Here is a 25,171-nt window from a genome sequence, read left to right as displayed (position 1 = left end):
CTGCTGAAGACTCTTGCTAAAATTAAATCTAATGTGTCTGCTCCAAATAAAAAGAAGGTAAAGTTTTCTACTGTTTCCTCCTTTGTTCCAAAATATTGAGCTTATAATTCAAAAGTTTTGATGGATGATCAAATGGAATGCAAAGACCTTTAAAAATTGCAGAATGTGGAACTACTGTCTTGATGCCCAGTTTATTTTTTTTTTGATTACTTAGCTATGGTTCTTCTGCAATTTTTTTCATTTTGTAATTACATAATTTTGGCAGAATTGCTAATAGAGTTATTTTTTACTAGGATTAGCTTCTAGTGAGGTTCTAAACTTCTAGAAATTTCTTTGCATAAGTATCTCTTATAATAGAGAATTGGATGCAGAATTTGGTGCCTGGTTCCTCAGAACACCAAACAATCTCATCTAACTGCTTTAAACCAATAATGACTTGGATTAGGAAGTCAAAACAATTGTTATTAAAATTAGACTTATGTTCCTCAGGCTGCTGTCCCTTGTCTTTTTCTTTGCTGGGAGTTTTAAGGTCCTGCTCATCACTGGGAAAGTGTTTGTCCTCCAAGGTCAGAAATGGAAAATATGACTGGAGTCTTTTTCACTCACAGAGAAAGACACGAGAGCCATTTTCTTCCTTTCAGATTAGAGAAAGCAAAGAGAAAGAGAGACTGGAGAAGAGATTATTGGAGGAGTTGTTCAAAATGTTCATGGATTCAGACTCCTTTTACTACAGCCTGAGCTATGACCTGACAAATTCCGTGCAGAGGCAGAGCGCCTGTGAGAAAACCAACCTACCCCTGTGGCGGAAAGTGAGTGCTTGTGTTTGTCTGTTTGTGTTTGTCTGTCTGTGTTTCTTTCTTCCACCTGGGGGATGAGCTGTCCAGTAATGGTCATGGTCCAAACCTGGCTGGTCACATTTTACAGCAGCTGAACACCATGTTCTGTAACGAGCTCAGGTGCAAGGAAACAAAAGTCTGCAGCAGCATGACCTGAACTGAAGTGTTTCATTTAAAGCCCTGAATTGTCTGTACAGGTGTGGTGAACAAACTGATGGACACTGGTGCCCACAGATACTGCCAAACCTAACTTGTAATGCTGCAAAAACTGCCCTTTTGTCTTCTCAACAGGTGGATGACAGATTCTTTTGGAACAAGCACATGATTGAAGATCTCATCAGCATTGATGTGAGTAATATTTTTAAGGTGTATTATGAGAACCATTCTTTAGTTCTTTTTAGTTGAGATATTTGCTTAAGGCCTCGTAGGGGTTTAGTTACAAACCTGCTTGGCAGATAGGTCAGGATCAGGGCTGTGCCTTCTGCAGCTGAGCAGCTGGCACTGCCTTCTGCCCCCAGCCAGCCTGTGGTCATTGCTAAGGAGTGAACTTCAGCTGAAATGAAACATGAAATACAGTAAAGCTGTGTAGAATAACTTGGTGTGATATGTCTGTGCTGATTTCTGAAGGTGAAGTTGAGTTGTGTTTTTATGTGAAATGGATTATCCCTGAACAGAGCTGAATTTGATAATGAGGAGGAGCCAGAAAAGAAATAACCTCTGAATTCCAGAGTTTCCCTGAGATAAGATTTTGGTCCTCCATAGTGGGGGATAGTGTTTTGTCTCCTTGAGCACAGTAGCTGATCAGTGTAAAAACAGTGTAGAACAAGTTGTTCTGAACATCTGTCCAGAGTAAATAAAACATTTTCCTGGCAAATGAGCACATAAAGAGGAAGGAAACCACCACTTTTTCTTGAATATGTGACCTTCCATCATTTTCAGTTAACCTCCTAGACCAAGGACTAAGTTGGTAACATTTTTTTGCCAGTTTAGGTCAAGTCTAATTTTCCTTAGCGGTGACAACAGACATCTTGCCTTATGCCTTGCTCCTCTTTCATGTTCCATAAACAAATGGTTATGGAGTCACAGCAGGATAAACCTATGTCCTCTGTGAAAAGTAGTGTATAATGCAGGAGTTTAGTGAGTTGTATTTTTCATATTATAAGGTATATAACCTTGAGTTTTGGGGAATTTGGATCTCAATTCTGTTTAAGAAATCAATGTTTTAGGGTGCAGAACCATGAACCAGTTGTCTTGAGGACTAAATTAGCCCATATGAAGCTTTGTACTGTTATGTGTTGCTGAAAACAGTCTAACATCTACCTTCCTGTATAAATGTGATACAGTATGTGTCCACACAGAAGTTTTAAAAGCCTTAAAGCAGAAACTAGGTAAAAAAATTGCTTTCTTCTTTCTTCCTGATTTAAAAGCCCAGTGAGTGATGGAGGGAAAATGCTGCTATCTCTTACAGAAATAAGGATATGGCAAAAATTAAAGCATGAAAAGCATGTGGAGCAACTGCTTTATTAACATGAGAAATGGCAGAAACAATTGTAGCTAATGTTGGACCAACAGGAACATAAATGTTTTTTGTACCCTTCAGAATGCTGAAGTGGACTTCTGGATCATCCCCATCATTCAAGGATTTGTGCAAATTGAAGAACTCGTAGTAAACTACAGTGAATCTTCTGATGATGATAAGAGCAGCCCTGAAACTCCTCCTCAGGAATCCTCTTGTGTGGATGACATCCACCCCACGTTCCTGGTGGCGCTCATCTCCCGCCGGAGTCGGCACAGGGCTGGTAGGCAAACACACCCCGGGCTGCTGGCGTGTTCCTGAGCACTGCAGGGGCATGCAGCTGGGGAAAAGGGACAGTGCTGAGCTGTTCAATCTTTGCTGCTTTTTTCTGCCGGGCTCAGGATTAAATGTGTGAGGTGGTATTTCTTGTTCAGACTCAGATGTTTGTTAGCTCTGGTCTCTTGGGCTGCTTGTGGGACCTCTGTGAGAAGTGGAGCCTCTGCCAGTAAAAGTGACCTTTAGGTTCATGGAAAATACTGAGCACTAAAGGAAAACTTTGTGCTAAGTGTGACAGAACAGGAGGAAATGTGTCTTTTAAGATGGACCAGAGGTATTTGTGACTTTAATGTGCCCTGTCCTGTCAGTTTACATTCTGCTGCTTGTAGTGTATCAGTAAATAAACTTTATCCATACAGTCAAAACAACTTTTGAAGAATAAACTAGGATTGGAGTGACTTCTACCATTGATCATATTATATTGGGCTAAACTGTTCTCTTGGGTTAGCACTGTCACAACCAGCAACATAAATTATTAATGTTTAAGGCAAATGCTTTAATGTGACTTGACCATTCTCATCATTCCCCCAGGAATGCGGTATAAGCGGAGAGGTGTTGATAAAAATGGAAATGTGGCAAATTATGTTGAGACAGAGCAACTGATCCATGTCCACAATCACACCCTTTCCTACATCCAAACACGAGGCTCTGTGCCTGTTTTCTGGAGCCAGGTTGGATACAGATACAACCCACGGCCCCGGCTGGACAAGAGTAAGTGTTTGGGTGAAAAACCTAAAAATCAGGGTCCCCTGGAACTCTTCTTTTGGAAGAGGTGTTTATGTGGGTGTTGTGCATATGTAGAAGGATGAAGCAGCTTTATTAAGAGTTAATTTTTTTGTCCCATCTCCTCTGCACAAAAAGCAAAATGCAGCAAAATTCAAGAATGTGTTTGCTTATAACAGCAATGTTGAAGCTGAGCAAATTAATGAAAGACCTTTAAAAGTAATTCTTTGCTATGTGTTATTATCTTTAAGCTAAGGTATCTTGGTTTTTTAGAGTACAAATTTGGGCATGATTTAATACATCAAACAGGATTTATTGCTGAACAGGCTGCTTCTGTCTAACACTGCTCTGCCTTGTAGGTGAAAATGAAACCGTGTCCTGTTTTCGTGCACACTTTGAAGAGCAGCTGAAAAATTACAAAAAGCAGGTGAGTGCTATATGACAGAAGAGTAATCTCATGAAAATGCAGGAGCTGAAAGTCAATGTTTTTAGGTTGTTTTTCTTGGTGATGTGTTGTGGGTTTTTTTAGAAGCTTGTTGACAATTGGAAGGTTGATACATAAATAGAATTTTACTTTAGATTTTTCAAATATCCTCGTAAATAACCAGTAAAACCCAGGAATAAGTTACGGCAATGTGTAAACTGTATTTCTGTGAACCTGTCCTATGCATTCAGAGCTTCTCTGTATTTAAATTTGTACAGGCAGGGAATAGTTGGAGCTCATTTGTCTTAGGTACAATCTATCAAAGCTTGTAACTTCAGCAAGATTGCTATGAATCTTTAACTCTGGAGCTATATGTTATTGCATGGTGTAAATCTAAGCAAGTTATGTAGCAGATGATGAGTGTTAAATAATTAAACTTTTGAACAGGTTATTATTAACTTGGTGGACCAGACAGGCAGAGAGAAGATTATTGGAGATGCTTACCTTAAACAAGTTCTTCTCTACAACAATGCAAATCTGACTTATGTTTCATTTGACTTCCATGAGCACTGGTAAGAAACCTTTTAGAAATATCACTTTGCATCTTTTTTATTGCCATGAAAGGCAAGTATAAATGAGGAGAAGACTCATTATTTCTACTTCTGCATGTAACACTGGTTTTTTAGACAAGAATACAATTTTTAAAGTAAAGCACTATAAAACTTAAAGCTTGGGTAACCAAGCACTGCTGTTTGTGATCTTGTGTCCCTGACCTGTTAAATATGCAGTTACTTATTGGGCAAAGCTTAATTGTCCCACATTTGAAGAGTTTCCTTAAACATGCCATGAGTATAAAGCTGTGGCTGACCTGCTTTTTCAAGCTATGTAGCATTTTGCTTTTAATTCTCTATTTCTGTTTCTCTTATTTGTTTCCATAAAAACATGATGGGTTCTTTCAGGACCCTGATGCTGTTATTTCAATATAATACAGGGATTTTATCTTAATCCAGTGTGAGTAGTTGCTGTTTTCATGACTGCCCTCTGATGCTGCCATGCTCACATGCCCAAGCATGTCATCTGTCACAGGCATGTATTTCTCCTGCTCCCCTCGAGCAGGCTGCATTTGTGTGGGGTCTAAACTGGTTTAATCTTCACTTCTAAACCTAATCTAGGGATTGCAGCTGGCCTGGGAGAGCATTACTGAATGACTGAGTATGGCATTAGTAGATACTGTCAGAGGGGATGGTGGCAAGGGAAACCCCTTTCAGAACAGTATTGGCCTTTGAGAGTTCTGTGGGACTGTTGGTGCCCTGGATTGATTTGATAATTAGTCTTTTGTTTGGAGGAATTTTCATTTTCCTTCATTCACTTTTTTCCTATAAACAGCTGTAGTGACCAGGACTGTTTCTGCACTGTGAGCAGGAGTGAATTGAGAACAATCCTGAACAATAACCAGATGGGGTAGGGGGATGAGGGGGGATGTGTCTCTAGGTGGTTTTCTCTGTAAAATCGCTGGCAAAGCAGGACTCACCATCCCAGTTCTAAATCTACTGTAGTTACTTATCTTGAGACTAAAATGAGAACAGAATGTTGCACATGCCTGAATAGCTGCACACTTGCTCTTCCTAATGGAAGCAGCATTAAAAAATGCCAAGTCCTGAGAATTTAATGATCTTTTAACCTCTTGCCTTGGATTTGGACGTTGAACTGTACTGCAAAATAGTTATGAATCTTGGCTCCTGTTTAAAGCTCATTGCAGGAGGGAATGTTTGTCTCTCTCATTTAGCCAAAACACCATATTTGTTAACAATACAAATAAGATAAAGTTGTTAAGTAAAGTCACTGCTCCAGTTCAAACTAACTTTTGTGAAATTCTGTGTTTCAGCCGAGGAATGAAGTTTGAAAATGTTCAAACACTGACTGATGCCATTCATGATATTATTCTTGACATGAAGTGGTGCTGGTAGGTACTTAACTGTTTTTAGACGAGTAGGGAACATCTGTAGAGGAAAACACCAACAAAGAGTAGATATTCAGAGGCCTAAATTTTCTCCAAACCAATATGTTTTATATATTTCTCTTTTGGTGTCCAGCTTGTTTGTCAAGAGTTTTTGTCTTCTGAAGTGTTGGTGTTCTACCCGTGTGACAGCAGAAATTCTCAGGTGCTGTTTCCTGCCTGAGGTTTACTGCATTTCTGCATTTCACACTTTTAGGGTCACTCACATTTAATGTGAAACACTCTGTATTTGACCCAGAAGCCCTAGGATGGCAGCCTTACTGCTGACAGCAAGCAGAGATTAGTTTGAACTGATGAAAGTTAATACATTTGGGTAACAAGTGTGGCTGCAGCCTCAGTCATTGCTCTGTATTGTTCTGTGTTGCTGTCATTATTATTGGTTCCTCTGTTCTTGAAATTAATGCTCTTGAAAGTTTGTATTATGTATGTATAAGTTGAATTCAGCATCTGATTGCACCTCAAGTTTGTGGCCTCAGGATTTATGTCTGATATCCAGCCTAGATTAAAGAGGAGGATTTGTTGGAACAAGAGGAGTGAATTCAGTGTGGGGTGTGGCTGGGCTGTGAGTGCAGCCATAAATAGTGCTCCATGTGTAAAATGTTCTACTGTTTGTAGCAGCTGATGAATTACGCTGGATTTTCAGTGTCTCAGTGTGCTTTTGTTCTCTCCCTGTTGGCAGGGTTGACCAGGCTGGGGTGATCTGTAAGCAGGAGGGGATTTTCCGGGTGAACTGCATGGACTGCCTGGATCGCACCAACGTGGTGCAGGCTGCCATTGCCAGAGTGGTCATGGAGCAGCAGGCACGTACACCTGAGGGGCTCTGCCAAGTGCTGAGTGCCTCACACCTTCTTTGCTGTTCACAGAGAAATCTGTAGGCTTGAAAAATGCCAAACTGACCTCTATGAAAAAATCTGTGCAAAATACTTGAAGAGCCATTGTGGAAGTTTGGAGGCAGTCCCAACATGGGAAGAGATGAGGATCTGACCCCATGTTTCAGAAGGCTGATTTATTATTTTATGATATATATATATTATATTAAAACTATACTAAAATAATAGAAGAAAGGATTTCATCAGAAGGCTAGCAAGGAAAGGAAAGAAATGATAACAAAAGCTTATGACTCTCAGAGAGTCCGAGACAGCTGGACTGTGTTTGGCCATTAATTAAAAACAACCACATGAGACCAATCAAAGATGCACCTGTTGCATTCCACAGCAGCAGATAACCATTGTTTACGTTTTGTTCCTGAGGCCTCTCAGCTTCTCAGGAGAAAAAATCCTAAGGAAAAGATTTTTTCAGAAAATATCATGGCTACAAGCCATGAAGCTGAGAGGAATGATATATACAAATGCAAAACTTGCAATAATTACAGAACAGTGATGCCTCCTTCTGTCCTCCTTCAAAAAGGACTGACTGTCCACAGATTGGAGAGGATTGTCTTGTTTGGATTTAATAATTTCAGTTTAAGTTGTCTAGGAATACAGAGTTTAGAAACATGACACCTTGTCCCCAAGTCCCTCACTGAGATGATATTAAAGGATTAAAATCTAACAAGTTGGGTGCTATTCTAGGAGCTTTGAAGTGAAATACTGTGATGCAGCGAGTAGGGAGATAAGTTGTCCCTTCTGTTTGTAGAGGAATAATTAATTCATGATGTAAATAGCCCTGTTGGCTGTGACTGTTGTGCTGTGGAATAGTTCTCCCTGTACAGAGGAGGGATTTCCAAGCAGACTGAGAGTACTTTCCTTTAGTTTTCCCCTTTGCTCTGGCCCTCAGTTGTTTTCTAGAAGCTCAGTGGTGGCTCTGTTCCCTTGTGAAGACTTCCCTGACACAGTACTGCTACAGACCTAATGCAGGTTTAATGTCCTGTAACTGGAGCATCAAAGCCCCAGTCACAGCCCAGAATGAGCAAACCTGATTATGGTTAAAGTGAAGGAGAAGAGATGAAGTGGGCCCTTCATTAGAGTGAAAAGTGAATGGATCTGGCCTTTGTACCTGGCAGTTCCTCTTTGTGATCTGCTGTTGTGAGCTCCTGACATAGGAGTGCTGAGGGCAGGGGAGGGATCGGCAATCTCACAGTCATGATTTTAAAATAGGATTTCTATTCAGGGTAACTCTTGAGTTCCAAGGCAATTCTTGTAAAAACAAGAGTGTTACAGATTGTTGTTAAGAGGCTAAATCATTACTGAAGTGTGGGCTTGTGATGTTCTGCATCATTCTCATCCTGGAGCTGAAGTGCTTGGGAATCATTGATGACTGAGAAATGCCCTGAGCATTGCAGGGTCAGTGGCATGGAGTGGAGGACTGAGGGTTCATGTACCTCACACTTTTCTTCCTTGGAACCACTGCTTTCTCTCATCTGGGGAACTTGAGAGGGCTATCAGAGTTAATGAGCAGCTCTGTGTTAATTTTCATCTAACTTGCAAAGAGTTTTTGAGCAGCTGTAAATGGAAGTTTTCTTATGATTTATTCCAAGTTGTCCCTATCATTTATTGACTCCATTGCAGTTGTATGTGCTGCTCTACCCACTCAGTGTGTGTACAAAGACTGATGTTGGTGTTGTACCCAAGGCTTATCTAGGAAAAACTGAAGGACTGGGTGTTCTAAGAGGGAGAGATCTTACTCTAGTATCAGTGACAGACACTAACTGTCCAAAATGTGCAAGCACTCATAATAAACCAACATAAGAAGTTAGTTTTATTTGTTTTCAGACCCTTGAGGTCATGAATGCCTTTGCAATAGAAGACATTTATTTTTAAATTGTGATGCCTGTTTTTTGATGATTCTCTATTGAAAATTATCCTGTATCTTGAGAATCTACAGTAACTTGTTTTTCTTCAGCTAATTTTTTTGATGATTGACTTAACATCCATAATTAATGTTACTGCTGCCTCCAGTGATGTGATGTTTAGCAATAAACCACCAATTCATTAATTTAATCTGACAGATCAGCACAATGGCTTCCTCCCCCCATCATACAAAATCTAACAATTAAACACTTGGCAAACGCTTCCATTTACTTCACCGAGCTGTGATACTGAGATTGACTTTTACCGTGGGCACTGGATTAATCCATATGTCAAATTCCAGCTCAAAAAACTGGGTGTGATGCCGCCAGAGCAGCCTCTGCCAGTGAAGTGCAACAGGATCTACCAGATCATGTGGGCCAACAACGGCGATGCCATCAGCCGGCAGTACGCGGGCACGGCAGCCCTGAAGGTAAGGGGGGAGCCTCACTGCCCCCAGCAGTGCGTGGGGTTACAGGGCTCCTGTGCACTGCAAAACCCTGGGGTATTGTCTGGCTTTGAAAGGGTTTCCTGCTAAGGAAGGCAGGAGCCTCCCTTGAAATGGAGAATGTAAACCGCCTCCCTCGGAATTGTTATAATTTTGAAATTAAGGGACTCTCAGGCAAAGATACAGGAATAGAAATAACAGAATAACAGTTCTTTACTAGGAAAATTAAAAATACAAATGCAATAGTACAAAAATTTCCTCTGCAGCTCCAGGGCTGCTGCAGATGGGCCTGGGCTCCCTCTGGCAATGCAGGGCAGCAGAAAGCTGCTCCTGTAGGAATGCAGTGGGCAAAGGCTGCTGTGGTGCCCCAAACCTCAGATTGGATCCAGGTAGGAATGCTTGGCTCCTCCCCTGGGCGGAGCATCTCCCCATGGGATGATGGAATTGGATCAGCCATGCAGGGACACTCAGTGGCCATGAAAAGAAAATAATTAGTAATTAATGGCCCATTGACAGAAGAGATCTCCTGGAGGGAGAATTGGATGTGGCAGAGATAAAGAAAACTGCCCAGTGAGCAGCAGATAACTGCCCCACCTCTGACAGTGGCCGTAGAATACACACCCCCAGCCACATCTTGCATTTCCAACCTAAGACAGATATTTAAAAGTTCACCAAGTTCTCTGTGGGGTTTTATTCTGGAGAGATGAGGCTCTGCAATGGAAGAATGTTTTGTGTTGGGCTTGGTGTGAGTCAAGGAGAGCTGAGTGCTCCCTGCACTCTGTTCCTCTTCAGCAAAAATCAAAGCAGGGATAAGAGTTTGAGAGAGATATTAATTACATCCATTTATATTTTATCATGGTTATAGTACTTCTAAGCATTTACAATACTTAAAGAACACTCTAAAGTTCTGGAGATCAGGCTATGTAGGTAATAGGGTGATATTAATTAGCTGTATTTTCTAAAGACTCTTCTTCATTAGCTGTAATGCACTTTGTACCAAGATCAAGCATGGAACTCCTTGCTCTGTACTGCCACTGCTTTGAAAAGTCATAGAATTTGAGGTATTTGCTGTGTGTAACTGGTGGAACAAATATTAGTAGTATTTGCATTTGGCATAAGAAAAATCATTATGGTGGAAATGCTTAACACTTAAATCTCTCTTTAAATATCTCTACTGAGCTTTGATTAGTTGATTGCACTAATATTAAAAAAAAAAGCCTAACATGCTTGTTTTCATTGAGTATATTAAACTTTAAATCTGAGGTGCAGACCTCAATTTATAGATCTAAATATTCAGGCCTTCTGCTGGAAGATTTCTTCACTCACTGTTGAGGTTCATGGATTAAATTAATTAATTTTAATTTTGGTACTCCTTTTAATTTGAAAGTGAAACACACTTGAAATATTCTTCATAGGAGTTGATGTTGCTTTTAGAAATGCTCTGTGCAAGTGTGTCTCTGAAAATAGAATCCTCTAATGAAGTGTAACTACAAAAAAACTTTTTATTCAAATTCTAAGCCTTCCGTGGCCTAGAAACTTTCTTTTGTTTCTGAGGTTGTGAGGATATGTGCTGCTTTCCCCCAGTATGTTATGTTTGTCTTGTTTTAGTAGCAAAAGCAGTGAGATGAAAAAACCATTTTTTAGTAAGCTTCAGTCTTCTCTGCTGTTCCAGTAGTGTTCCTTTTAGATTAAAGGCCAAAAAATAAAGGCCTTTAATGTAAAGGCCAGAAAAGGGATTTTTTCTTTTGGAGGTATTGAAGCATCACAGTGATTGATGTATTGAAAGTCCTGCTTCCATGTTAGCTGGCTTATAAATCCAGCTTTGTCTCCTATTGGAATTTCCTACTGAAATTGTAATTCTATCAAAAACACAGGATTCTCTGCAGAGTCAATGCCAGAAGATGCTCTGTGAAAGAAATCAATATTTCAACTTCTATATGAAATAGTTACTTGAAGATAATTCCTGAGTTTCAATCTATTCAGTTCTGAGTTGCAGAGTGCCAAATCCTTTGAGCTGAGCCTGCTGCTCCAAATTTTGGTGTAAAGATTTGCATGTTGTGTGTGACAGGGTGACTTCACAAGGACTGGTGAAAGGAAGCTGGCAGGGGTGATGAAGGATGGAGTGAACTCTGCAAACAGATACTACCTGAATCGTTTCAGGGATGCTTACAGGCAAGCAGTCATAGGTAAGAGCACAATTTCAACCCAGCTGAGTGTGGTATTTAGAAAAGATTATGAAATCATTTTGGTTTCATCATTCTGACTGATTTTTTTTCTCCTGTTGCTTAAAAGCATTGTGAAGGGGGTACATGTCTGTACTGGACTCTACAAGGAACAGTCTCACTCACTTTGGAATTTAATTTGGAATCCCACTCAATGCAGAGGGATTGCATGCAGTGTGACTCATTGGAGACTTTGCCCCAGCTTCATTTTAGCATTAAATGTCTTGTAGCATCTCTTCTTTTTTAAAGACAAAGTTAAATTAATGTAGCAAGTATCTCTTGAAATTGTGAGGAGCTCTTGTTTTTCATTGAAAGTAGAGTTACACCTTCTGAGTTTTCAGTTAAGGAAACATTCTCTTCAGAAAGACTACCAAGAGCATCATTAAAATGCAGGATTTGGAAGGAATTTACAAACTCTTGCCATGTATCACTTTTAACTGTGTCTTGCTTGATATTTCCTGGGGTTTGTTTAGATTTGATGCAGGGCATCCCTGTGACAGAGGACCTGTACTCCATATTTACAAAAGAGAAGGAGCACGAAGCCCTGCACAAGGAGAACCTGAGGAGCCACCAGGAACTGATCAGCCAGCTGCTGCAGAGCTACATGAAACTGCTCTTGCCAGATGATGAAAAATTCCATGGAGGTTGGGCACTCATTGACTGTGACCCAAGGTTTGTTGAACTAAGTCAAAATTGATCAGCTGCTACTCTGACACCTCTGTTAATTACTACAGATGTTAAGAGGTTTTGATGGCTGATGTGTGGACAGTTCTGTAGAAAAGGACAAGAGTGCTTGAAGGGTTTGACTAGTTGTAGTTGTAAAGGGAAAAATCCTCTAAACGTGTGCTTTCCCCAGAGTGCCATAAAAATGGTGCGTGCTGGAATGACCTTTGAGAGATCATCTGGAAGTGGATGGATGTGGTTAATATTGCCAAAATGTGGCAGGTACCATAAAGAGAACTTGTGGAACTAAGAGTGGTTAAAAGGGGGTGCTTGAGGAGCTGCTCCTTGTTGCTTTATAGGGAAAGTGTAACTGAAGTGATCAGATTGAATGCTTGGGGAATGAGTCAGCAGTTGGACAGTCGGGATTTCTGTTCATGGAAAGTAATGGGCATAAACTCTGAACTTCACTCCTTATCAAGTTCACAGTTCAGGAGCTTGCAAGAGAAAAATAGTGGTTAGATCTCCTGCAGGTTAAACTGCAGCATCTAAAAATAGCAGAGCAGGTTGTTATGACAGCTATTCAATTCAGGGCACAGGCTCATCACCCTCACTGAGTCTGAGGTATTTTTCCATTTCTCTGGTAGCATTTTTAATAGCTTGTGGGCTTTCTATTTATTTTTGGACCTTCTGTGGATGTTTTTGAGCTGTTAGATAACTTCAGGTTTGAGAGAGACTGTTGCTTGCATGGATTTGATAACACACCATGATTGAAACTTCTTGTAACTTGTGTTCAGCTCCTAAAGAGTGTCCCCAGAACACACTGGGCACAGGTTGCAGCTCTGCAAATGAAACCTTCTACCCTGTATTTATTTTCCTTCCCTTCAGTCTCATCGATGCCACTCATAAGGATGTGGATGTGCTGCTTTTGCTTTCAAATTCTGCCTATTATGTGGCCTAGTAAGTGACCACTTTCCCTTACTATGTGTAGTTTATTTTAGTAGCTCTGCTTTAGATTAGTAGGAAGAACTAAATTCTGCTTTTTTTTCTAGTTACGATGATGAAATCGACAAAGTGAATCAGTACCAAAGGTTAAGTCTGGAAGCTCTGGAAAAAATAGAAATAGGTAAGAAAACAGTCACTCTTCTGTGTCTTTTTTTGCATGCTCTTAACAATGGCTTGAGCATTTACCAAAGCATCCTACAAATGTATTGAAGCAGCAGTCCTTGAAGTGGGGCACATACCCAGAAATGGCCCCTCTGGCTGGTAACAGCTGCCAGGCTCTTGCTGCTGCTGGAAACGGAAGCTTTGATCATTGGAAGGTTCTAAAATTTTCCCTCTTTCAAACTCCTAAAAGAGCCACAGAGTCATCCAAACAGATTTCATTATTTATCAAATGGCAGCAACAATTTTGCCAACTTCTGTAATGAGTCATGGGTTTGTGCATTCAGGGCTCTCTTCCTTTGATCCAAACACAGCCACTGGCTCAGAATTGTACTTCAGATTTGCTTCACAGCTTTGTAAAACTTCTTTCTCAAGGGCTGATAACAAACATGCTGTTACAAAAGCACCTCGTTATGCTGATTTAATTTATTTGCTATAGAATGTAACATCTGCAGGTTAAATCCAGCATTTTCTGCTGGAAGCATTAAAGATGTGATGTCTTTAAATCATGAAAAAGGTGATCCAGCTGGGGAGAAGGGAGTGTTTGGCCTCCTGATGGAGTTTAATCCTCCATTACACAACACACAGTGATTTCATCATCTCCTGACTAACTTTCACTGTGTCTGTGCAATTTCTGAGCATTCAGGGGAAAGGTCTCCCTCACTTGTGTATTGTGATTTGTATCCTGAGGCACAGAACAGAGTCCAACATCTACATCCACACCTCGTTTAATGCTGTAGATTATGCAGGGCACTGAAGAGTTGAAGTACTGGTCTAAACCTTTTAATTTCAATTACATCCCCCTGATAAAAAAACTAGCTTTCCCTTTAATCCTTGCAGGAGCTTTCCCTAAAAAATTCACAGGATGTAAAAAGTGTAGAACTTTTTTTTTCCCTTCTATTTGAAAGGGTGATCTGCAAAAAACAATCAAGCTGGATTGTAACAGACATACAGAGAGTCTAATTGCTTTTTGTAAGTTATTGATTGTTTAGTTAATGTGAAAATCTTTCATTTAAAGTGTCAGTCCTGCTCTTATGAAAACATGAAGAATTTTAGGCTGAAAAAGACTGTCAGCACTTACTGCAGAGCCTGCACCTAAGGCTGTGTATCTCCTTCAGTGTTTGGTTAAAGATTTCTAAAGATTTCTCCTGGTTTCTCTCTCAGGGCCTGAGCCTACTCTCTTTGGCAAACCCAAGTTCTCTTGCATGAGGCTGCACTACAAATACAAAGAAATGAGTGGATATTTTCACACTCTCAGGGCTGTGGCTCGCAGCCCAGAAGAAGATGGAAAAGGTTTGTGTCCTGTGTAGAAGTTTTAGACATAGAAGTGTATCCAGTGTATTGGTGTTTCTCTAAAAAACACTTGTTCCATTACTCTTAAAATTTATCCTTCTTCAGAAATCACTCCAATAAAATCCCGCTGTGTGACATGGGAAAGCAATTAAAAAAAACCACTCAGATGTTACTTTTTAACAGAAAGAAAAATAACTCAAGTTCTAGAGAGAAACTTATTTCCCTATCCAGGTCTTTACTGCTTCAAAAACTTAATAAATGAAGTTAAAATTAACTCCTAAAGAGGTAAAGAAATCGATTTCTTTAGTGAAATCAGTGTCTGGATATGTTCTTGCTTGTTGTTTAACTAGATTAAACAAACACTAACAAGGGAAAAAATATCACTTCATACCTGGAGCACTGAGTTTTGTCAGCAAGGATTAGAATAAATAAAATTGCTTCTCTTCCTTCCCCAAATGAGGCAGTGTGGCAGTGATTTGCTTAATGCTGAGTATTTAGGGCTGAAGGAGAGTTTATTCTTGAGGTTTGTTTTGTAAGCTTTAAATTAGAATTGCAAGGGCACAACTGCTCTGCTGGATGAAAGGAAAAAAAGCAATAAAACCAAACAAAATTATGTTAAAATTAGATCTGATTCTTTGTAGATTGTGGAATATGGGTTTCTTAGGGTGTGTTTAAGGGTCTGACAGGCTGCTGCTTGGATTTCAGACACTCTTCAGTGCATTGCAGAAATGCTGAGAATCACAAAGCAAGCAATGGGAATGGATGTGCCCATTATTGAGAAGAAGCTGGAGAGGTGAGTACCTCAGTGATGTGATCCTTCTGTATCCCACCTTTGCTCTCAACTCAGCTGCTTCTCCCAGCTGAGTAGAAAGTGTAGCAAAAAAATTGTTCTTTTTACAGGTATTGCAGACTGAATATTTGCTAAATCTGGCTACTGGGCATACACAAAGTTAGGGTTGAAAAAACGGAGAATTCGAATCCTTTTTCATCAAAAACTAAAGTGCCTGCAGAAATTGCCCGTTCCCTTTGTTTGGCTACTGTTCTGTATCAACCTTCCTTTGTTTTCATTGGTTTGAGCTTGATTCGCTTATATGGGTACAATATTATTAGGTAAAAAAAGGATTGAATTTATTATTTATGTAAGGAAAGGGTAACTTAGGAACTGAAATGTCCATTTCTGTTACAGAAATAGACTGGAGACAGTGTACACCTGGTGCTTTGATTGTACATTAAAGATCTTCTTCCTCTCCTAGGAGGAGCAGCAAACCTCATGAAGACATCATTGGCATTCGGTCTCAGAACAGAGGGTCCCTGGCCCAAGGCAAGAATTATTTACTGAGCAAGTTCTCCTCCCTCAATCAAAAGGTGAAACAAACCAAATCCAACGTAAACATCAGCAACCTTCGGAAGCTGGGCAGCTTTGCCAAACCTGAAGTGAAAGTCAATTTTTTAAAGCCAAATTTGAAAGTGAATCTTTGGAAGTCTGACAGCAGCCTCGAAACTCTGGAAAACCCAGGGGTGGATCCGAAAGCCCCCAGTGAATCTGACACAGAAGCCTCAGACAATGACTCCTTCCACTCGGATGACTTCCTGAGCAACTCCAAGTCGGACGAGGAGGCGCAGCTGGGGGGGTCCCTGGAGAACATGGGCCCCACGGACTACGTGCTGCCCAGCTGCGGCATCATCGCCTCGGCGCCGCGCCTGGGCAGCCGCTCGCAGTCCCTGAGCAGCACCGACGTCAGCCTCAGCATCGCCGTGCCAGCTGAGGGCCAGGACACTGCCCTGCCTGCCTCTGACAGCACAGAGCTGGAGCTGGCCAAGCCCGTGGATGTGTACTGCCAGAGGTTCGTGCAGGATGCCCAGAGCAAGGGCTGCGATGTGCTGGAGCCCTCTGAGGCTGGTCCTCGAGAGCCCCACCACGCACCGACCCAAACCAGCAGGAGCGCCGCCAAGAAGGCAGAGCCCAAGGCTGAAGCTGTTGCAGACGTTCCTTCCAGGCCATCAAAGCTGGATGTTCACTCTTCTGAGCCAAACCCTCAGCTCTTGGCTGTGGGTGGGCCTGACTGGAGTAAATCCCACAGGAGCCCGGGCTCTGTGTCTGGGAACCACGAGGCAGGACTTCACGGCACTCCTTCCCCGACGGCAGCGGCAGCAGGGCCGTGTCTCCCTTCGCTAAAATCCGCAGCTCCATGGTCCAGGTTGCCAACATCACCCAGGCAGGATTGACTCAAGGGATTAATTTTGCTGTGGCAAAGGTCCAAAAGAGCCCTGCGGAACCAGAAGCTTTAAACGAAATCAAACAAAAAGAACTGAGAGAAATGTTTACGCAATGCCAGACGCGAATAATTCAGATCTAGTTGCTCATTTGGGAAGTGTTCTTCTAGCTGTGGCTTCTAATAAAATAACCCAATGACATCAGGACTATTGTGGCATGAACTGCTACTGGATACTGGGATTGATAATAGGTAATTTGTTTACAAGCAGTGAGAGATGCAAATGAATTTGGTTCTGACCAAGCTTCAGAATTCCCTCAGGCAGGTGAGACAGAACCTGTATAAACCATATTTAAACAGGTAGCTTAGACACTGGGATTCAGTAAGCATGCTGGCTATCTTAGATGTGTTGCACAGTTATTTTTTTGAGACTAATTTTGTAGCTCTTCTGAATTATGTAGAAAGTATTTATACTCAAAGGATGATACTGCACTTCTCTGACCTTACTTACCTTGCACTACACCAGCAAAATAAAGTACCGGTAAATTACATTTTATTTATTTTTGGACTAGTATTTTTACTTTTTTTCAATGAAGTTCTAGATGCAGCTCTCTGAATTGTGCCTCTACAATGGGAACCGATGTGTTTTTGTTGAATTTAAGTATGTTAACCAGAAAGTAAGATTTCTTTGCTATCCTTTTCTTTCCAGACATCCTGGGACACTTTCAGTATAGATAAAGCTTAGAGACCCAATCTGAAATACCTACAATCCTGCAGTGCAAATTTCTGCTGTAGATTGGTTTTTTTCCTCACTTGTTTTGAGGTGAGGTGAATGAAGCAAATGTCTTTGAATTGTCTTGCCCATGTTAAAGCAGTTAATTTTTTTTTATAATTCCAAACTCTGCCCATTTGCTGTAATTTTTTGTCTCTGTAAAGCAGGACGAGCCAGATACCTGCCCATCAGGCACTGTGTCCCTCTGTGCTAGGATTCTCTCTAAGTATGAAGAATTATGCAAAATCCCAACTAACATCTGAAGCAGAAGGCCAGTGCACTGCTTTGTAAGATCAGGGTTGCATTAGAGCATAGCTGTCAGCATCTATTCAAGACCAAATTCCTGACCAGCTCCAGCTTTGCACCTCGCAGGGTGGAGCATCTGCTCCTGCTGGGAACTGGATAAAAAAATCCCCTTTGCTCTGTGTGTCCAAGGATTCCACCTATTAAATCCTCCTTCCCAGGAATGCCTTGCCATGCCATTCCAGTCTAGGACCTTGTCCAGAACCTGCTGTGAAGCAGGACCTTCCTGTGCTGTGGTTTGTGACTGTAAGCACCCTGACAGACCCAGTGCCTCTGTCCTCATCCCTGTACTGTAGATAGGCTGCACGTGGTGTCCCCACAACGTCGTGTCCTGGCCTAGGGTAGCTCCGTGTCTTAGGACTTGTACTGTGTCTGAAATCATTTATCACCTGAAACTTTGATAAACAAATTCGGTTTATTTATTTTATTAAAGTGATGTGGGTTTGGGTTTTTGTTCTTTTTTTGAGTGTCTATACTTGTGACTATATTTAAAATTAAACTACTGCTGTATTTTAATGTGAGCAATATACATGAGATATTTTAATAAAAAAAGTGGAATCAAAAGCAGGGTTTGGTATGTGATGTGGGACTTCAGGGCTCTGGGGGTTTCTTTCAAACTTACCGACACAATTCTCCTGGTAGTCAAGGGACACAGCCATGACTTCAGTTCTTTATCCTCTTTGAATGGTGCTGCTTTTCTGGGCAACTTGTGCCAGGACCTCACCACCCTCACAGGGAAGAACTTCTTCATATTTTATCTAAATCTATCCTCTGTTAGTTTGAAGTCATCACCCCTTGTCCTGTCCCTCTCCAGTTCAATGTCCTTCCAGCTTGGGAACTGTTCCATCCCTGGCTATGAAATATTGGAGATGGCAATGGACACAAAACCAGCCCCTGAGGCAATCTTAGAACCCAACCCTGCATTCCAGCCCAGCTGCCTTTTGAAAAGTGTTCATTTCCTTCCTCATTTGTTCAGTTGCTTCACTTCACAGTAATGCAGCACAAGTAAGACAAAACCATGAATATTCATTTTTAGTGTTCAAAAAAAAAAGAAAAGAAATAAGCTCTAAGTGATTTGAAACAGCACCAAGCTTGGCTCAAGTTTAGGATACACAAAAATGTTTCTCATAATAAGTACTCATTATTAGTGTGAAGAGACAAAATATCCAGATTGGCTGTACAGCAAAAGCTCTCATGTTTAGAACAGGAAAATGCCATAAAAAAGGAGGTTCCTGTCCCTGTGATTTCAATCAGCAGAAAGCACTAAGTAAACCATTTAAACACCCTGCAGTACTGCCAAGGCAGAAAGTAAAGATGTGTTTTGTGTGAGCACAGGAGTATCACCCATTGTCCAGTCAATGTGGGGTTTTTTAAGAAACTGTACCAGAACAAAGCTCATTGGAGAAATTAGAGAAGTCATGGTCTGCTCTAAGCACAAGGCAAATATTTTTCATACCTGAGCTGGTCAAATCACTGCTTGGTACCACATTGTGATATCATCACACTGATGCTGCTGCTGCTCTGAGTGTGACCTGCCCCAGCTCACAGAACAGCACAGAGAGTGAAGTCAGCACCTCCTCCAGCTGCAGCTGCAGGCCAGCTGAGAGGTCTGATCCTCACAATTCAGCCAAGCAGAAATTAGAGCACAAATGTCCTCCAGAACAGAGCATACCACTGCTATGTTTGAAGGGCTCTGGCTTAAATTCTCTTATTAAATGGAGTAAGTTTATACAACCTCAGTATTAAAGTTTAATATCAAACAATTTGCTCAATGTTACCAATTTTCAATTACAAAACAGGGTCCAAAAAAATTCCATAAAATATGTTTAGGTGGCTGAACAGAGTCAAGTGCGTTCAGACCGCAAGGGTAAATATCCATAACTTTTTGGTATAAATTATCTACAAAAACTGGTATAAACAATATTCCAATCTTAGTATGGGTTCCACCTAGGATTAGAGACATTTTCAGGGTGACATCCAGCGGGTGTTAAAGTTCATTGCCATTGACACATTGCTGCTGCTGCAGCCTGGCCTTGCGCAGTGCCTCCAGCTGCTTCGCTCTCAGCCACCTCTCCCTGGACAGCGTCGTCTGCCCCGCGCTGAGCGACAGGAACCTGGGGGAGCACAAAGAGCTGGTCAGGAACAGCTCCTGCAGCTGCTGCAACCCACACAGCTCACATCTGTCCCAGCTCAGACCCAGCCCAGCTCAAACCCAGCTGGCCTATAGGAGTAAGAAAGCAAGGGATGAAAGCAGGGAGGGAATACTTTGCCTAACTAAGAATCTCCTCTGCCTTGTTCCTCTGTCTGGCTGGTCTGACACAATTCAGCTGCAGACCAAGTGCTAGCTCAAGCTGCAGCTTGCTGGGAAGACCTGAGTGGTGACAGGAGCACCACACCCACCTGGCCACCAGCAGCATTTTGTGCAGGTCATCGGCCGTGACGCTCTCGGGGTTGTTCTTGCGCATTTCCACAAAGTCTTCTTCCACTGCCTGGAACAACACAGCGTGGAATTATGGAGCAAACCAGGTCTCCAGGAAGAGATAAGCTTTTGAGGAGATGAACACTGTAACAACTTCTAGATTTCAATGTTTCAACTCATTGCTGCTGAGAAAAACCAGGCTACTTCCCATCTTCGAAAAGAACCCATTTTCAAAATGAGTGTTAGAAAGCAGGTTACATGCACTGTTCCTTAGCTAATAAATTCAGTATATACTTTACAAACCCTTGAAGGCACAGTCAGGATGTGAAAATGCTTCTATTTAGGTTTTGTAAAACTTAAAGGAGAATCACTGGCAGGGCAAGTACAGTAACTGCCTACTAAGGTGCTTTCCACCCAAATAGACCATTGAAAACAAATGAGGGAAGTGTCCCTACCTTGGTCACCTCATCAGATATACTGTAGTCCAGCAGCCTCAACAAACTCAGGTAAATTCGGAATTTGTTCAGCACGGAGGGCAGCACTGCAGTGAGGAGGCTGCTCATGTACTCTTCCATGTTTGGGGGAATTATCTGTGGCTGTAAGTGGACTTGGCAATCTGACTGAAAGAGAAAATCACATTTCATCTCTTTCTACATCCCACTATTTTCTATTCCAAGACTAATTTACTCTCAGAAGCAGAAGTCACTATTTCCCAGAACCAAGGCAAGATAATTCTTGAAACACTCTCCAGCTCACGTTTTGAACAGCTCCTGATCCAAGCAGGAGAGCCAAGGCTCAGTGGACAAAGCTGGCATGTCAGAGAGCAGATGTTTGCAAGCTCAGGCTACTGCAGGGGCAGTGCCACATCCATGCCCATCACCTCAGAACCCACCATGCCCGAGGGAGGCTTGGAGTGCAGCACATCTCTGCAGCTTTACCCACCCCATGGTCCTTCACCACCTCACCACCCCTGTTCAGAAAGGAGGAGGGAAGCTCCAGCTCTGTGTTTTCTGGCCATGAGGGAGCAGGCAGCAGCTACTGCCAGTGGCACACCCTCCCTGGTCACAAGACACGTTTCCTGTCCCCACTTGTCCCTGGCAGAAGCTGGAAGCCCCTCCCATACCGGCAGGAGCGAGCGGCCCTCGGAAGTGATCAGCACATTAATGTTGCATGGGAATTCCATCCGGTGGTAATTGAAGTCATAATCCACCTTCTGCCAAGTGATCAGGTTACCCAGGGCTGTCACATTATGGACACCTGCAAGAGCAAGAACAAACTCCCTGAGCACTGGAGCAAAACAAATGTCAGCCCTGATTGTTGTTTCCCATCTGTTTTTAAGGACCAATAAGCAGAAGGATTCTGCAATCATCCTGTTCCTTCTTGTGTCTGAGGTGTCTTCCAGACAGAGACAACCACTTCTTAATGAGAATCAAAATTAAGAATTCTTGAGTTCAGGCCTAAACTTTGTCTGGCTTAGTACATTTGTACATGAGTTTATAGCTCATGTCTTCATTGGCCCTACAAAGCCAGGTATCTATTTAGAGAGAAAAACCAGAAATCTCTCCTCAAAAGCAGAAAAACATCACAAATTTAATTTTGCCGATTTTTTTAATAGTACTCACTTGCCTTAACTGGAATGACGTTATTTAAAATATAAAATGTTAAAATTGACAAATTAACTGGTTGACTCTTGGAATTCTCTCTTTGAAATACCAACATGTACCTGACAAACTGAATTTCTCTTCAGCAGTTACTGCATCAAATTACAAAACTACTGTTATGGTTTTGCCTTTAAATACTTAGTAATAATTTAGTACACTGTAAATAAAGGCAAAGTTAGCAAATAAAGACAAATTTAATATTGGGGTTGACTTCTGGGACATTTTTCCATTTGAAATTTCTAAGCTGTACCTTCCAAGAGTTCCAAACCAACTACTACATCTGAAGACACTCTAGGATTAAATTTTGTTCCCAACGTTGCTGTAAGAAATGAATAATTTGTACTTCTTTACTCTAAATTCAGTAGAAAACAATAACACATCAGCAAAAAAGAAATAAAATTACCAAGCCTCTTTTATCTGCAACTTTTAATACCTAAAATATTATTTTTTCACTAAATGCTGAGTATTTTTAGACATTACAGACAAATTTCTTAGAAAACCTATAAACCAGCACAGCAAGAGTTCTCTCTAAATGGGAGTTTATCATATTTTAACTATTGTTTTGGAAACAGACAATACAGAGCTTGTTACTCATTTTACTATTTTCTTTAGCAAAATTTTGTAGCTTTACTAAAGCTGAGTAGCAAAAAGTACTGAAAACTCAAAAGCAATTGGGTAATTTCAATTAGCAACTTTTAAAAGCAGTAAGTAAAAAACCAAAGCAGCTTTCTCCAGATAGCAGTTTTATTTTAAAATTAAGTTACTTGCAGTGATTTCCTGTTGTTTCATAGGATCTCCTGAGTTGGAAGAAACCCATAAGGATCATTGGGCTCCAGTTGCTGGCTCTGCACAGAACAACCCCAGGACTCAAAGACACCTGTACTGTGCATTCTCCAGGTACTGAGCTTTTAATGCAACTCAGCTCTTTTAAGGGAGTTATAATTAAATTAATTTCTAAAGCTCTGCTGAAAGCATGCTACACAGTGCTACATCAGCTTGTAAGATAGAATCCCCACTATTTTTAACACAGTAATAGCAATCTTTTTTCTCCAGTTCTCAGGGATGGTTTCCAGATATACAGTAAAAATATAGACATAAGGCATCAGCATATGCTTTGCCCACTTCATGCACCATCACAGGAAACTGAAAGGCCACTCCAATGAATCAGAGTTATTTTGGTAAGACAAATTGGGAGAATTTTTTATTAAGTTAGCTGCAGGAAGCTGCTTTAAAGCAGTGAAATAGGATGTAGAAACCACAAACAGTTTTGCACTAGACCCCTTATCAGCGGGACACTATTATCACCACTGCCTTACAACACAGCAGCTTTTAACCTCCCAAATGAGACTGCAGACACCAAAGCTGCGTACCTGCAGTGTCCAGCTGTCCCTGCTCCAGCTGGGTCTCATCTATGACCAGGGAGGTGTTGCTGGCCAGCTGCAGCAGCCCGCTGACCAGGCGGTTGGCCGTGTAGTCCTTGTGAGGGATGAAGCGCGAGTGGTTCATGCTCTCGATGCTCATCCGCAGGTGGTAGGACTGCAATGAGAAACAAACCATCAGCACCTGGGCTGTCCTCCATCTCCCCAGGGAATGCTGCTTTCTGCAGCTACAGCTGGCCTGGGAGCCTGCACAGCAAAGCAAAACTTGGCACTGCAACGCTTTATCCCAAATATCCAAATGCTGTGTATTTCAAAATTTCCCAAAGGAAAATATTGCTGTTAGGAATTCCTATCACCTGTTCTGCACATGAGCTCAATAAAAAATGATTTATTGCAGCAATACTGTTAGTGTGACCCCAAATTGAATTACTATGGCTTTTCTGCAGAGCAGTATCCACAAACTTGAATAAACCCTAATTGTAGCCATGGTATTTTCTGAAAAATCCTTTCCTTAGGATTTTTTCTCCTGAGAAGCTGAGAGGCCTCAGGAACAAAATGTAAACAATGATTATTTGCTGCTGTGGAATTGTTGATTATCTGCAACAGGTGGATCTGTGATTGGTCTCATGGTTGTTTCTAATTAATGGCCAATCACAGTCCAGATGTCCAGACTGTCTTGGTCAGTCACAAGCCTTTGTTATTCATTCTTTTTCTATTCTTTGCTAGCCTTCTGATGAAATCCTTTCTTCTATTCTTTTAGTATAGTTTTAATATAATATATATCATAAAATAATAAATCAGCCTTCTGAAACATGGAGTCAACCTTCTCATCTCTTCCCTCATCCTAAGACCCCTGCAAAGACCATCACACACCATAATTTAATGTCTAGACATATCAATCCAGAAAGACCAAATAAAGCATGCAGCATCTGCCTATCAGTTCAATACCTCTGAGGAGAGGATTTCATTGCATATCATCCTAGACGATGAGGCACACAGACTTCAACACACAGGCCAGCCCCATCTCTATTGTTACCTGCTCTCTGCATGGGGAGCAGGAGAGCATCCAGCCTGCCCTGACCAGGCTGTACCAGTGAGAACAGGTCCCCCAGCCCTGCCCAGGCAATGCTTACTGCTGGCACCAGCTGCTGGATGAGGCGGTACAGGTGCTCGGTGAAGGCGCTGCTCCGGGGACAGCCGCTCAGGTTGACGGTGAATTTTCCCAGAGGAAGCACATCCCGTCTGCCATAGCTGCACCAAAAGCAGCACAGGTTAGGCAAACACCTGGCTAACACTGGGTACAGATGTTATCAGCTGGAGCATTGTGTGGTGTCTCTGACAGCCAGCAGGATTTCAGAACACACACACCAAAATCAGCCAGCTCCTCTGGCTTCCTTCTGCAGTGCCCAAGGAGCTGGGCCAGGCTGAAGCTGCTCCTCACAGCACCACACAAAGGCAATAATTTACAGTGCTTGGCACCTGCAATGGCCTTCCAGACATTCTGTTCTCCCTGTAGTCTGCTGTTACGCAGTGAACACACTCCATTCTTTTCCTTTCTGCTGCCCAATCTCAACTTCTCTCCTTATCACACTTGTTCATCTCCTTTACCTGCCCTCAGCTTTCCTCTCCCTCTTCTCACTGTGTATCGTCTCCCCATTCTTGACAACTGTCAACCTTTTTGTGATACCAGCTAAGAGAAAAAATACATGCTATTCTAAGTGTTGGAACTAAAAGAATGAAAACAACTCATTTTGATTTTGAAGACTAATGATTTTGAATGACTAACATTAAATTTGGGCCTGACAGGGATAATTTCTGAAGTATCACACTTAAGATTTTAATCAGTCAAAGGATGCTGCTCTTTCACCCACAGTTTAAATCAACATAAGAATAAATTTCTATCACATGCTAAATAGGTCACTTGAACTTAACATTAAACAGGTTTACATTAAATTAAACAAATTCCCACAATGTACCTTGTAGTACCTAAGGAATAATT

The 25,171-nt window shown here is 41.6% G+C and overlaps 2 protein-coding genes across 3 annotated transcripts in view; one reads left to right on the top strand and one right to left on the bottom strand.

The window, feature by feature from the left end:
* Window positions 1-18,277, top strand: part of INPP5F (inositol polyphosphate-5-phosphatase F) — a 19,171-nt gene extending 894 nt beyond the window's left edge. The window contains 18 exon segments of the mRNA XM_005427725.3: window positions 1-57; window positions 642-809; window positions 1,128-1,184; window positions 2,437-2,635; window positions 3,220-3,399; window positions 3,771-3,838; window positions 4,283-4,407; window positions 5,721-5,798; window positions 6,532-6,652; window positions 8,943-9,071; window positions 11,155-11,272; window positions 11,782-11,980; window positions 12,857-12,928; window positions 13,021-13,094; window positions 14,297-14,425; window positions 15,131-15,218; window positions 15,679-16,565; window positions 16,568-18,277. The exon segment at window positions 1-57 is cut by the window's left edge and continues 85 nt beyond it. Coding sequence (XP_005427782.3) covers window positions 1-57; window positions 642-809; window positions 1,128-1,184; window positions 2,437-2,635; window positions 3,220-3,399; window positions 3,771-3,838; window positions 4,283-4,407; window positions 5,721-5,798; window positions 6,532-6,652; window positions 8,943-9,071; window positions 11,155-11,272; window positions 11,782-11,980; window positions 12,857-12,928; window positions 13,021-13,094; window positions 14,297-14,425; window positions 15,131-15,218; window positions 15,679-16,565; window positions 16,568-16,782 — 2,964 coding nt within the window. The 3' untranslated portion in view covers window positions 16,783-18,277.
* Window positions 18,278-19,434: 1,157 nt separating this feature from the next.
* The window catches only part of MCMBP (minichromosome maintenance complex binding protein), a 13,916-nt gene continuing 8,179 nt past the window's right edge, over window positions 19,435-25,171 (bottom strand). For both annotated transcript variants that reach the window (XM_031062571.1, XM_031062572.1), the window contains exons 10-15: window positions 24,306-24,423; window positions 23,164-23,329; window positions 21,256-21,389; window positions 20,588-20,752; window positions 20,114-20,202; window positions 19,435-19,827 (exon numbers count right to left, since the gene is read on the bottom strand). In XM_031062571.1, coding sequence (XP_030918431.1) covers window positions 19,701-19,827; window positions 20,114-20,202; window positions 20,588-20,752; window positions 21,256-21,389; window positions 23,164-23,329; window positions 24,306-24,423 — 799 coding nt within the window. In that variant the 3' untranslated portion in view covers window positions 19,435-19,700. The remainder of the gene's footprint in view (window positions 19,828-20,113; window positions 20,203-20,587; window positions 20,753-21,255; window positions 21,390-23,163; window positions 23,330-24,305; window positions 24,424-25,171) is intronic.

The sequence above is a fragment of the Geospiza fortis genome, unplaced genomic scaffold (genome assembly GCF_000277835.1).
Source record: "Geospiza fortis unplaced genomic scaffold, GeoFor_1.0 scaffold719, whole genome shotgun sequence".
Taxonomy (NCBI): Eukaryota; Metazoa; Chordata; class Aves; order Passeriformes; family Thraupidae; genus Geospiza; species Geospiza fortis.
Note: the sequence above shows the minus strand (reverse complement) of the source record. Positions and strands in the feature narration are given on the sequence as shown.